At 41.8% G+C, this 13,780-nt stretch overlaps 1 protein-coding gene across 4 annotated transcripts in view; it reads right to left on the bottom strand.

Annotated features, from left to right (window-relative positions):
- Positions 1–451: 451 nt before the first annotated feature.
- Positions 452–13,780, bottom strand: part of MACO1 (macoilin 1) — a 49,717-nt gene continuing 36,388 nt past the window's right edge. For 3 of the 4 annotated variants that reach the window (XM_036914776.2, XM_036914777.2, XM_036914780.2), the window contains 5 exons: positions 8,415–8,573; positions 6,892–7,074; positions 4,647–4,767; positions 3,676–3,850; positions 452–909 (listed from right to left, as the gene is read on the bottom strand). In XM_036914776.2, the coding sequence (XP_036770671.1) occupies positions 707–909; positions 3,676–3,850; positions 4,647–4,767; positions 6,892–7,074; positions 8,415–8,573 (841 nt within the window). In that variant the 3' untranslated portion in view covers positions 452–706. Of the gene's footprint in view, positions 910–2,431; positions 2,703–3,675; positions 3,851–4,646; positions 4,768–6,891; positions 7,075–8,414; positions 8,574–13,780 lie in introns of all 4 variants that reach the window. The other variant, XR_008996929.1, reaches the window with a different exon arrangement.

Genomic DNA, 13,780 nt, shown 5'->3' with positions numbered 1-13,780 from the left:
TGTGAACAAGACCGCTGCTAGCTATTTCCTAGGACTAAACCCCCTGTTGGGAATATAAGCATTTTATTTTCCACCTTTTCTTCTTTATTATTTTTTCTTTTGGGAATATAAGCATTTCTAACACGACTCCTGTGACATACTCACAGCTAGTCTCCCCTCCTGCGTCTCTCCCCTTGCTTAAATAATACTCCTTGAATTTGTTTGGTCCTTGGAGGGGTAATCAGTATCAATAATTGTCTTCTTTAATGCAGCTATAAATTAAAGCTGTGGTAGGTAAACCCTTTCACTCTAGAAATGAGAAGTTTCCACTACCATCCCGTGTGAATCCAGTGTGCAGGTTTTGTTTGCTTATCTACAGAACAAAACAAAATAAAGGGTTGAGAAGCAAAACCCTACTTTTTTCCTCTTCAAGAGGAAACTGTAAGAATACATAAAAGGCAAAATTGGCTACTTGAAATCCAAGAATGGTTTTAATGTATTGGCCGAGAAAAATAAACTGCAGAGTTCTGTGAGGTCTCCTAAAAATTTACAAGAAAAACTGATGCACAGTTCTAATCAGACTTGGATGGTACCTTCCCCCTCTTTTAAAAATGACAACATATACAGTCCCACAAAATACAATATAAACTTTTATCTCAACTGCCAGAGACATCCTTTGTGATGCCTTCTGGTAACCAAATGATTGGGCAAAACACACTACTGGCCTTCATTTCTTCAGGGGCTGGTAAACAGAGGCATTGGGGTCAAGTCCAGAGGGGCTGGTCTCCACAAATTTGGAAGAGTAGTGGGGGGAAACGGGGCTCAGGGGGCTGGTGGCAGCGCTGTACGTTATGCTGGGCATGACGGCCATGACTTCGGCTATCTTCTGTTTTAGGTCCTTGATTTCCTGGTCTTTCTGAAGAATTTGTCCTGGAAGATCAAAGACCCACCATTAGTGAGAAGGGAGGGCTCACCTAACACAATGCCCTTTTGGGCCAATCCCAAGTGGATTCAACACCAGCCCTGCTGGTTTATAAGAGTAGGCAAACTTTTCCTGTAAAGAGTCAATTAGTAAATAGTTTAGGTGTTAGGAGATACGTATTGTCTTTGTTGTATTTTTCTGGGGGATGGACTATCTGAATGTCAGACCAAATACAGAACAACTGAGGCCTCAGAATCACAACAATATACTCTGCCCCAAGGTTCCTGCAAAAATAAATGGAGCTCTGTGGCTGCTGCACTGGAAGGGTGTTGTTGGGGTGTGTTTTCTCATGTGACTCAGACTGCTTGCGCCCCATCTCTTGGCACAGCGCCCCTCAGTTTCTACTTGGCATTACCCAGTACCTGACTGGGCCTCAAAGGACACCCTCCCTCACTATGCTTTGCTTCTAGATCTTACGAGCTCTTGCCTTTGCCGGGCCACTTCCCTTTCTTCACTTCTGCTCTCTGCACCCTGAACTCTTAAGACTTCTGTTTGTACCTCCTCGCAATGCTTTCCCTGGCCCTCACATCCAAACCAGACCCTCCCCTTCCCCCACTACAACACACACACACAACTCCTGGATTCTCAACATACTCTGAACTTTCTTTTTATCACTTTATTCTTTGGAATAATGATAATAAATAATTACAATAGCTAACACATATGTGCCAGGCACTGTTCTAAGTGCTTACATAACCTAACTCATTTATTTATCACAACCACCCCACGAGGTGGGAGTTGCCATCCTCCTTATAGATGAGGAAATTGTGGCACAGAGAGGGTGAGTGGCAGGGCCAGGATCCCAGTCTATGCAGTCTGGCTCCAGAGCCTGCACTGTTATCTGCCACATTCTGCCATCTCTTGTAACTACTATTTCTTTGGCTGATGATCTGTGTCCATCATCTCTCCACTGGACCATGAGCATCATGAGGGCAGAGACTATGTCTGCTTTATTTCATTGCTGTATCCTTAGTGCCCAGCTCAGTAGAAAGCCAAGGCTTTAAGTTATTTATCTTGCCCAAAGTCACTTAGTTATTAAGAGGTAGAGCAGGATTTAAATTCAGAGCCCATGCAATTGCCACCAATTGCAAGCTCCCAGGGGAAGAACACTTAGAAGTAGCTCTTCAGAAATTTAAATGCTTAAAAAGAAAGAGGATGCACTTCAGTTGTGTTCATTTTGAGTCCTACAGATGGTCATATATTTGAAATGTAAGAGAGTGTGGTGGCATATTTTTAAAAGGATGTAGTAGAAGGGGAAAAGCAACAAGAGGTTTGATTTGGATGACAAAGTTGGGTATACTCTGGGCATGACCATGGAGGGACGCAGTGGGAACGGCGGCAGCAAAGAGCAGAGAAAGGAGCTGCTCCCTCTGACTTCCTCCAAGTAAGTCCCCTCAGCTTCAAGTAAGCATCAAATATCCTTCGCTTAGAACAAAATAAACCTTGGATGAACAAAATACCTAACGGCACCTGATATATGAGCTGTTGTATCTTTTTTTCCATGCAGATTTGAGTTCTTTAATCAGTAACAAGCAGATATTCCCAAAGCATTGGAAAAGACAGTTCTCTTTGCTTCTTTGTCACTTTACAAGAACTCCTGGGTCTAGTCTGTGCTGGGCAGCCAAGCTCCCCCTCAGGCTACTCAGACCAGGTGCTGCTGCACTGCAGGGGGAATCTCCTCCAAGTCTGCAAATCCCAGTAAGCAGGATGAAGCTGAGAGGGGCAGCCACTTTGCAGGGAGCTGAGCCAGGCAGGCAAAACAAAACAAAACAAAACAAAACCAGTGTATGGTCACAAGTTCGGCTTTAAATCAGGATTACCAGGAACCTTCTTTTTAAATGTCATCCCCTGAATCCACAGAGTAATAAGCCTCATTCTCAACTCCCTTCTCTTCTTGCTCTGTCACCTGCACCCTCCCAAGCTGTTCCTATGGCCTTCACTGATGTCTCACAACTTCTGTGTCCCACCCCTACCCCGGGGGTTTTGGCCCTCTCTCTGGGGTTCAGACCCCAAATCCCCACTGACCGATGACACATGGACTTGCCCGCTACTGCCTGTGCCCTTGGGGGTTCACAGTGCCTGGCACACAGGTCTCAGTCAATGTCTGCTGAGTGAAGAGCCTGCTCTCAGACTCTCCTCCCACCTCTCCCTCGTTTGCAACCTTCCCTGTGGCCAGAAGCCAGGGGCAGCTCTGAAGGCATCAGGCCCTTCTAGTGCCCTGGCCTTGCCCACGCTGCTTCATCTGCTTAGATGCCCCTCAACCCCTCACCCCCACTACAGGCTTCTTCACTGGGCTAACTCCTTCCTGTCATTCAAGACCCAGATCACACATCAGCTTCCCTGAGAAACAGCCCTACCTCCGCAGATGGGCTTAGTCTCCGCCTCTCTCTCTCCTCCCACAGACTCTGTACATAGTGCTGCACCAGCACCTTCTGGTGACTCTAAAGTTCTCTGTTTCTTCAACAACATTGTGAATCTCTTGTCCATTGAAACTCAGACTCTTCTCCGTATGCCCTGCACTTGACATGCTCTTATCTCAACGTATGTCTGCAGAGTGAATTAATGTGATGATTCCTAGATGTCAATGCTGGGCACTTATCAAACCACTTGAGAAAACTGAAATGCCTCTGGTTCTGAGCCCTAAGGGAGTTCTGCTCTCTGTGCCCCTGTGCATTCTCAGCCACAACCTCACCTGGTGCCTGCTGCTCCCCTACCTTGGGCAATCTCGAGCTGTCGCTTTGCATCCCCCAGTGCAGAGAACAGATCCAGCTTGATCCTTGTCTCTGCGCTCAGGCTGTTCTCCAGGTGCTGTGTTTTATCCTGCATGGCTGAGAGGGCTGACATTAACACCTCAGTGTCCTTCTCATTTTCCTTGTACTTCCGAAGCTCCTATCAATATCATCAAAGCAGCAATGTTACAAGATAGTTTTGGCATCCATGTCTACAAATTAGCCTGAAATCACAGATAAAATACCACTATTATTGACCTTGTCCCTAGAACACAGAATTCTGGCATTTCATGGATTTAGACCTCACCATTTAGACAAAGTGCGAAATGTATTTATATGTTGATGTGCACATACAAAAACATTTTAACAAATAAATCTGACTGTGTTGGGCTGTTTCTAGGTAACAGTGGACTGTGTCTCCAAATAAAAAACATTTTCCTACAAGCTTAATTCACAAACACAAAGAACTTTATCCTTGCTGCCATATGCAAATGTTGCTGTAATGCTATAATCAAATTTACCAAAACTCTACTCTCAACCTGCACTAAAAATTGCAAAAACATTAATTATTTTGACAGGGCATACTATAGGATGAACCCACTCAAAATATTTGGTAATGTAGCCAGTAAGTATATAGATAGGTATTTTAATTCTTCATTTTAAGAGAGAAATCCAATTAATACAGAGAATTTAGAAATAGATTAAACTTTAAAGAAGAAAATGAAAAGCACCCAAAGTCTCAACACTGTGGAAAAATTTGATACATTTTCCTTCAGTTTTTTTTAAGCATATATGTATCTTTTAGTATAACCGAAATTACACACTATATGTAGTTTTGTATAGTTTTTTAAAAAAAACTTCAGCTTTCTTTGAAAATGTAATTTTAATGGCTATGCAATAGTCCCATGACACAGAATGCAAATCAAGTACAGGAAAATCTTTTGCTCTGTCATTACCTGAACTTTCAGCTCCAGTTCTCTGATCTGGTCTTCTTTCACCTTCATGTCTGTTGTGAGCTTCTTGCCCTCTGCTTCTAATTCTCTGATCCGATTCCGTAAGGTCTCGGTGCACTCTCCTCTTTTGAAAAAGAAGAGAAGGAAATAAAGGGATTAAAAACTATAGGTTTACTTATATGGCAGGGGTGAGATTTCTCCTGCACTCCAGACCCAGGTTTTAGCTTTTGGCTCAGTTTGCTCATTCTCTCTGTTCTTTGATAATTCCAACAAGGATCTAAAATTATTAACTGGGTGTCTAATATGAGCCAGGCACCAAGCTATTATGTACTTTACTCATACTTCTTTCTTTATGGGGGCAGGGAGTAGCATATATTCCCATTTTCCAGATAAGAAAACTGAGGCCACACGAATATAATACTAGTCCAAGGTTACCTAGTTTGTATGTCACAGAACTGGGATAATAACTGAATTCACTGGCTTTCTCAGTCCAGGAAACTTCCCACCAGGCTTTATCATTTGAGAAATGCATAGAAGCTGAGCATGACATGTGGGACGTGGGCTGTCTCCAGCAGGGGGCGGTAGGCTAAAAAGTTTCAGTCTTGAGGGACTACGCACTGGGAATTTCACGTTTCTTTAGTCAGGAAATTGCTGCAAGCATGGAGTAAATAGAAAAAGGACGCAGCATTATACTGCTACTCAGGGCTATAATAAGGACAAATGAACAAAGATGATAGCAAGGACCAGTCCAAAGCTGATTAACTGTTCAGGTTTTTAAAGTAACCCCACAGAGAAAGTAGGTGTCCTTTGCCCACCGAAAACTGAAGGTCTAGTGAGAGCTTACACCTTGAGATTTACTTAAGAATAAAAACAGCCTCTACTTAAGTGATACCAACAAAGACCACCCAAGGAAAGACCAAAACAAAATTGTTTAACTGGAAGCAAAAGGGATTCAGGGTTAGAGACTGAAACCAACTTACTGATTCTCAGGCATAAGCAACACTAATCCATCTGGTTAGGTTAGGGCACTACATCATTATATTCCTCAGTGGATTTTTTAATAAGGGTGGGTGCTGGATGAATTAAGGACACTACAGCCACACTGATGACAGTTTAGGACAATCTCCTGCAAGTGTAAGTGCTTCAGAAATGCTTACAAATCTTTCAACAAGGAAACACCCCCCACACACACACATCCTAGGTAGGCCAGTAAAGGGTCTGTGTGAGTCTGTATAGATGCTGATGGGCCAAGGAGGCTCAGCATCTGTGGGAGAAAGTGTGCTGGGGGAGATCACACAGGGGGCAAGAGCTCTCTGGCTGTTGTTTCCTGTAAGGTGAAATGATGACTCATCAGTTATTCTGCAAATGCCAGAACCCAAAAGAAGGCTCTGCCACACCAAACACAAAAACGCAAAACACAAGGAAGAATTACAGAATTGAATCACATAAACAAATACAAGTTAGCATAGAAATTTAAAATGAAAAAAAAAAAAACCCTCACTCTGTATCTGCAAACCCGTAACTGACCCCTGCCACACAGATGGACTTCACTAGTCAGGCAAAGAAAAAAGTGATCAAGTAAATGCACCTCCTCAAAAAAGACAGGTTCTTGACTCTTCTCTCCTCCCTGGAATTCTGATGGCAGTTTATGCATCAGTTGTTTTTGGAATTCTAGCATACACTTCAATGGTATAAGGAGTCTCCAATTTTTATTAATCCCACAAATTCAATGATACCTAATAGTGACTTTTTATTTATTTATTATCTTTTCCAGCTATTGGACAGTTTGCTGACATCCAACAAAGACCTGATCAGCCAGTACACAGTGCTTGGGCAACCAAGATTTTACCTTTCTTCCATTTTAAGATAAAAACTCCAGAAACACAGTAGAGAGTAATGATAGTCCTATAAAGGGAGCAAAATTCCAGACGGGAATCTCTCAAGTGTTTAGTAATTATTGGTCTTACAGGAAGTGACTAGAAACACCCTTATGAGCAGCATTTGCCTCCCAGGGATGAGGGGCATGGTGATTCCCCCACTTTATAGGTGAGGTCATTGGGGGATGACTTGTTGTCAGACAGCGCAAGCTTGCACAGATGGAGCTTAAGCAGCTCTGAAACAGTACTTGAGAGCGACCATCTGTGCCTGATTGCTGTACTTCAGTCCTGCCAGGGCGTCAGGGTCCTGCGTCTGTCTTGGTACAAGGAGAGATAACCTCGGATTAAGCACTCAGGTGACACGGACATACCGAGACGCAGCAGCAAATGCAACAGCCCGGGCAGCAGTGGCTTCTTCTAACTTCTTCCTTTTTTTTTCCTCCATTAATTGTTTTTCTACAAAACTTCGGGCTTCCTGCTCCGCTTTTAGCTTTTTCTCCAACTGGCTGATATTCTGCTTGTCTTTTTGCTTCATTTGCACAGCATTATGTAACCTATATGGAAATGATTGTCATACAGAGTTTTGCAACTAGAAATCCCACTATAAACCCTGGAAAAACATGGCTCCTCTTTATCATTGTAAGGCTAAAGTAAATAAGAAGTTTGAACAGCAAATCTTAAATGTCAACTCTTTGTGTGTCCAGGAAAAACATATTGCCATTATTAATTAATAATTCCTAAATACCAATAAACAAGCTTCCTTACAAGATACAGAATCAGACCTAGCCTCTGCTCCATTAAGGTAAGTGATCTACAGAAGGTAATCCAGAAAAGGGGACAAGACAAGTTTCTACCAGAGGGAAAGATACCTGTACAACTAATTCTAGTGCCTGAAAGCACCTTGGAAGATCTTTGGTTGGCCAAGGAACTGCTGCTGGAACCAGCCCCACTAAAGAGGAGGTTAGAGTGGGGGTGGGGGGATCTGCCTTCGCCTGTACACGGTAATGCTGCAGCCCACAGCAGCCTTTCTTTTCCCACTGAGACATTTTCTCAGAGTATCCCAAACTACATCTTGTAGTTACAGGGTGCTTTATTTCAGATGGAAATTTCAGTCATATTCCCTCCCCTGCCTATTACCACCCACAGTTCTACATATCAATAAAGGTGAGTTTACCTCAAAATACCAATATAAGGTAAGCTGTTGTCTAACGATCAGATGCTTGATGCTTGAGGTATCACATATGCAGGTCAGAAGCAATAAGAGGTCACTTGCCTATAATGCTCTAGCTTTTGAGTTACGTTCCTTAAAAATGTTGAAGGACTATTCCTTCATTGCGGAAAGCCCAGAGCCTGTAACAGTTATCCCTACCACAGACACACACTGCTTAAAGAAAAGGAAAAAAAAGGACAGACCCACACTGAATCAAGAAGTAATTCCAGGAGGAATTAATGAAAAGCATGAAAGAATTCACACAGAAGAGCTGGCTTTTTTCCTGCCTCTTCAAATAAAAATCAAAGTTCAAGTAATTTTTTAGTTTCAGAAGTCAAAGTAAATAGTGTTTAGTCCTCTGGAAACTTTCACTCAAAGGAGCAAGATTTTCAAACTGTGGCAGAACTACTTCTTGTCAATTTTACTTACCACAAAAGTTCAGGAACTATTTAAACTAAGAGAAGAAGTTATTAAATAAGACAAAATACTAATATTAATAAACTTTCATTGCAATGAAATGTTTTTATGGATTTTTTAACATGTTGACTATCTGGTACTAAATTAAATTATTTTTACTAAAAAACCTCTCCTAGGTCTGTCATCATGAATCTTGTCCTCCAATCCCTGGAAACAAGAGAAACAGGCCACCTGGCTTACGGCCAAAGGTCTAAAAGGTGCACGTACTTGTTCTGCAGCAGCTCATTCTCCTGCCGGAGTTGGCCCATTTCTGAGCGGATCCCTCGCTCGGTGCTCGAGAGGGAACTGATCTGACTGCGGAGTTCTTGTTCCACTTGTCTGCTGGCCTGCAAGTCAGCCTTTAACTTTTTAATGTCTTGTTCCAGCCTAGGAGAAGAAGAAATGCAGAATTTTTCATCATAGAAAGGCCACCCACAGGGCTCTTGGGAGAACCTGGCTGAAGTCCTGGCCTGCTAGGTGGATGGCCCTTTGGCCGCTCCTGCCGTCACCCGTCTAGAAGCGGCCTTTTCCTGAGTGCTTCTGCCTGGGTCCCCACCTCTTCCTACCAGAGGGTGACTTTTGATTCCCTGCAAATGATTGTGATCACTGACAGGTGAAGATGATGCCTGTGAGTATCTGAGCAGCTAATTAGGTGGAGGGGAAGGCAGGGAGAGGGAGGCAAAAGGAGAAGGTCCCCCTCCTCACTGGGGAATTTCCTATGCCTCTCAGCAAGGGGATAAGTAAATAACAATCTCATGACCCACCTGCTTTGAGATATTCTGATAGATCAGAATTACTGTCTGAGATTCCCACCCTCCATGAGCCTGGAGAAAAGAGTGTCAAGACGGCCTCCTGAAATTGCTAACACCCTTGCTAACTGATGTTCACACTTCAGATGATGGTGATGGAAGAGCTCGTTAAACAAAACAGTGAAAAAGGACCAAATTACATGCTCTGTGAATCGTAAGAAAACTCCATCTGTGAACTGAGGCCTATCTTTTCTCTTCAATCCCTAAATCCTGTTCTGTTTTCTTTAATACAGTAATAGTTTCATTTTAAGTGATATGTATGGGGAACTATTATATGCACATATAGGATTGAAAAGGGTCAACAAAAAACATAAAATCACAAATCCCTTTCTTTATGAGAGGACTTTACAACTTTACAATTTCACTAGGGGCCAATAAATAGATGCTTAAAATGATTAAACAATAACACAAGGAAAGCCATGATTATACACATGCAAGAAGGAACAATAACTAATGTTTAATGAGAATTTATGTGCCAGGCACTGTTACATAGGCTTTAAGCATATAAAGTTATTTAATATGCACAACCGTGGGCTAAGTGCAATTATTATCCCCATTTTTACAGAGGAAGAAATGTAGACTCGGGGGAAGTTCCAGCCCAAGGTCCCACAGGCAGTCTGGCTCCAGAGCCCCTCTCTTCAGTAGGCTGACCTGGGGCTCTGTCACCACGGTATGCAAAGAAATGCCCCATCAGTTCTGAGGAGAGAACGTGGGAGTTGAGCTGGGCCTCAAAATTGGGTGGGATTTGGAGAAATAGAAAGAGAGGAGGGGGATTCTAACCTAGGGGAAAACACGCTCAGAAGCTCAAAGGTACGAACAGCCACAGAAAGTCAGGGACAGAGCCATCAGTCTGCCCTCTGAGGAAGGCCTGTACTCTGGGATCAGAGTGAGAAAGAACAGAATGGGTCTGGTGATGGAACGGTGCAGACTGGGACTGAAGGTCAAGCCAAGGATGGCTGCGTATGAGACACAGAAGACCCCTTTTCCCACAGACTCACAGGTAGGCAAAAGTCAGTTTCTTCTGATAAGACTCCTGCATATTTCACTAATCCAACACACCAAGAGAACCAAGATTCCTGGAGGGTAATGGTGATCTGTCCTTGGAACTGCCAGCTCCACAGACAAAGTATTTTATTAAGCACTAAATCCCCAGGGCCCACCACAGTGATTAACACTTACTAAATATAAGTTGCCTGGCTTCCCTTAGAAGACTAAAGAGCAGCTTCACTTACCTACCTATGTTTAGCCAACTGAAACAAAATCTCAAAAACAAAAAGTCATAAAACATCAATAGTCCTCTCCCAGACATAGCAGGCAGTCCCCTGTCCAGTGCGGGCATAACACACTGGAGACCTTGTATTCAGAAAGCACACTGGGTCTCCTGACACAGCGTGCTCTCCAGGGAGGGGTCACAAGTCTACATCACACCGCATTTCCCCTATTGCCAGGGTTATTCCAGTTGAATATGCTCTTGGAACTGCTCTGAACAATTACAGACTGGCACTTATACCATCCCACACCATCCTTCATTCAGTAACCCAAGGGATATTTTCCAAAACAGGTCGATACTGTCAGGTTATCCCCATTGAGAAGTGTGGCTGAAAAACAAGTTAGGTAATTTAAACTTCCTTGAGAAGTGGATTTCAGTCTAAGGATTGCATTTTTAGTTGAAAGGGTGAGTTTTAAGATGAGAATAGGGGCTTGGCATAGTCCCTATTTAGCATCATAATGGAGTTTAGGATCAGGATTCTAGGCTCAGCTTTGGTGACAACTCTGGGGCCCTGAGCAAGACAGGTAACCTTCCAGGACTCAGTTTCTCCATCTTAGGCTAATCATCTCTTAAGTTCCTCCCAGCTTGGTCTAGGATTTCTAGACTTGACACACTTACTGCTGGCTGCTAATCTGCTTCTTCATATTAGCATACTAGGCTGTATGATATGCAGAGACACAGGAATTAAGTTCCACACAACCAGCCGACTGGGGCAAAGCGTGTGCTGAAGTTGTGAATTATAGGAAAGTTAAATCTGCAGAGGCTAGATGTCAATTTTACAGTTATTACTTTTTTTGCATATTTTCATCTATAAAAGCTAATTTTCCTACCCTGAACTAAGAATAACAATATTCTAAATGAACTTTTAGGCTCCTTGAAAATGTAAACACCCAAAGAGTTCACGCAGTTATGGGAGCAAAAAGTGCAAAATACCTAGTGTAACTTCTGGAGACCACAGAACACTAAACAACAATGTATTTTTATGTAGAACTATGAAAAAATTTTCAAAGACAGCAGTACAATACAACAAAAATAAAATGGAGGGGTTAGAAGGGGACATTCACTTTGTGAAAATTTGTGAGTTATACACATAAGATTGTGCACTTTTGTGGATGTGTATTATGTTTCAATAAAAAGTTTGTTTTCAAAATTAAGTTAATTTCATAAAACACAGAGCTAACATTAAAATGCTCTGGGATTTTCATACTGCCATCATTAATTTTGTAACACTGTGAATTACTGTTTTCCAAACAGTGGCAGCAAACTTGTAGGTTACAATGGAGTACTATTGAGCAATTGTTTATAAAAAACTTCCTATGGTGTGGGAAGGTGCTTAAGATATATAAATTGTATATTTGGTACTTTCACCAATTTTGAAGACATTTACATGTGTGAAAAAAGAGAAAGAAAAGACACACAGATTTGCAACAACATGGATGGAGCTAGAGGGTATTATGCTCACTTAAATAAGCCAGGCAGAGAAAGACAAGTACCAAATGATTTCACTCATTTGTGGAGTATAACAACAAAGCAAAACCTGAAGGAACAAAATAGCAGCAGACTCACAGAACCCAAGAATGGACTAACAGTTACCAAAGGGAAAGAGACTGGGAAGGGTGGGTGGGAAGGGAGGATTAAGGGGCATTGGGGCATTATGATTAGCACATGTAACAGGGGCGGCACGGGGAAGGAAGTATAGCACAGAGAAGTCAAGTAGTGACTCTATAGCATCTTACTATGCTGATGGACAGTGACTGTAATGGGGTATGTGGTGGGGACATGATAATAGGGGGAATGTAGTAACCACAATGTTGCTCATGTGAAATCTGAGCACAAGATTGTATATCAATGATACCTTAATAAAAGAAAAAGAACTATAAACAGAAGTATGTAGGGATGTAGGAAAATGATGTCTAGGATTTGAAGGGAAAGGGGTGGGGCCATAAATGAAACCAGATGGTCATGTGTTGAAATTTTTTTTATGTTGGATCATAGGGACTTGGGCTCATTATACTATTGGCTCTACTTCTGCATATATTTGAACATTTCAACAATGAAAGTTTTAAAAAGAAACCACACAAAGGGCAGATGTCTGGGCCTTTCTCACAGAGATTTTGTTTCAGTATCTCTGAGATGGGCCCATGCACCCACTGTTTAGCAAGACCCCAAATGATATTTGTACAGAGGACTAAGGTTTGAGAAGCTCTACTGTAGAGTGAATGCCAGTGTCACCTCACAATTTCTATGTTGAAACCTTATTCCCAATGTGATGGTATTTGGAGGGGGCCACTTTGGAAAGCGATGTAGTCATGAGGGTGGCACTGTCACAAATGGGATTCTGTGCTCTTAGAAAAGACACCCTGAAGAATTCCCTTGCCCCTTCTGCCAATGTGAGCACACAGCAAAAAGATGGCTATCTAGGAATGAGGAAGCAGATCCTCACTAAATCTGCAGATGCCTTGATCTTGGACATCCCAGCCTCCAGAAGCATGAAAAATAAATTTCTGTTGTATGTAAAAAAAAAATTCACTATATTTAAAATCTTTACTGAAGTAGGTGGTAAAATGATTTTAATCCCTTGTTGGATTTATTTATTAATGCAAAAGTAATAGTCAATACAAAACAGTGCATACAACAGAAAAATATAGAGAATAAAAATGTAGACAACTCATACCCCTCACTATTCACATTTGGTTTACTTGCCTTCTGTGTGTCTTTTCTTTCTCTTTCTTCACACATGTAAATATTTTCAAAATTGGTGAAAGTACCAAATACACAATTTACATACCTTAAGCACCTTCTCATACCATAGGAAGTTTTTTATAAACAATTGCTCTATAATATTCCATTGTACAGATAAACTATACAATCCTATTCTAAGATATATCTCAATTTCTGCAAATGCTCAATAGACAAATGTATGTACAAGTTAAGACATGTGAGTTAGTAAACTGAACTGGATCAAGCCAGCCAAGTACCAGGGGCACTTATGACACAGATAACTTACTACTTGTCTAAATGGCATACTTAACCCGTTGGTGCTGAAGGGCAATACCTCCTAGGTAAAATGAAGATACATGGTTTATTGGTGTGAAGCACCAAAAAGTACTGATTAAATGGTGTTAAGAGGTTAATGCAAAATCTTGAAATGTATTTGCAGGATTTTATTAAAATGTCAACAGCTGCAACCTAAATTAGAAGCAAGTAGTCAGGAGAAAAATGAGGCAGATGTAATAGTTTATAACCCTTAATACTAATTTCCATAAATAGGGATCAAAAGAAAGGAAGAAAAAAACTCATCCACTAGGCTCAGACCCTTTATCAGAACTAAATCCTACTCTCTTCCCTACATTGTAGAAGATGAAGGACAAAAGGAACTTTCCTTCCGAAGAGCTAACTCTCATCCAAAAGAACAAAGCAAAAATATTGGGTCAGACAGACTATAACCAAACTTTGGCAAGGCTTAGGCAGAAAATAACTGCATTCCTGCCCGCCCAACTCCTGGGGCACCAGTT

Source organism: Manis pentadactyla, chromosome 4 (genome assembly GCF_030020395.1).
Source record: "Manis pentadactyla isolate mManPen7 chromosome 4, mManPen7.hap1, whole genome shotgun sequence".
NCBI lineage: Eukaryota > Metazoa > Chordata > Mammalia > Pholidota > Manidae > Manis > Manis pentadactyla.
This window is presented reverse-complemented; position numbering and strand designations above follow the sequence as displayed.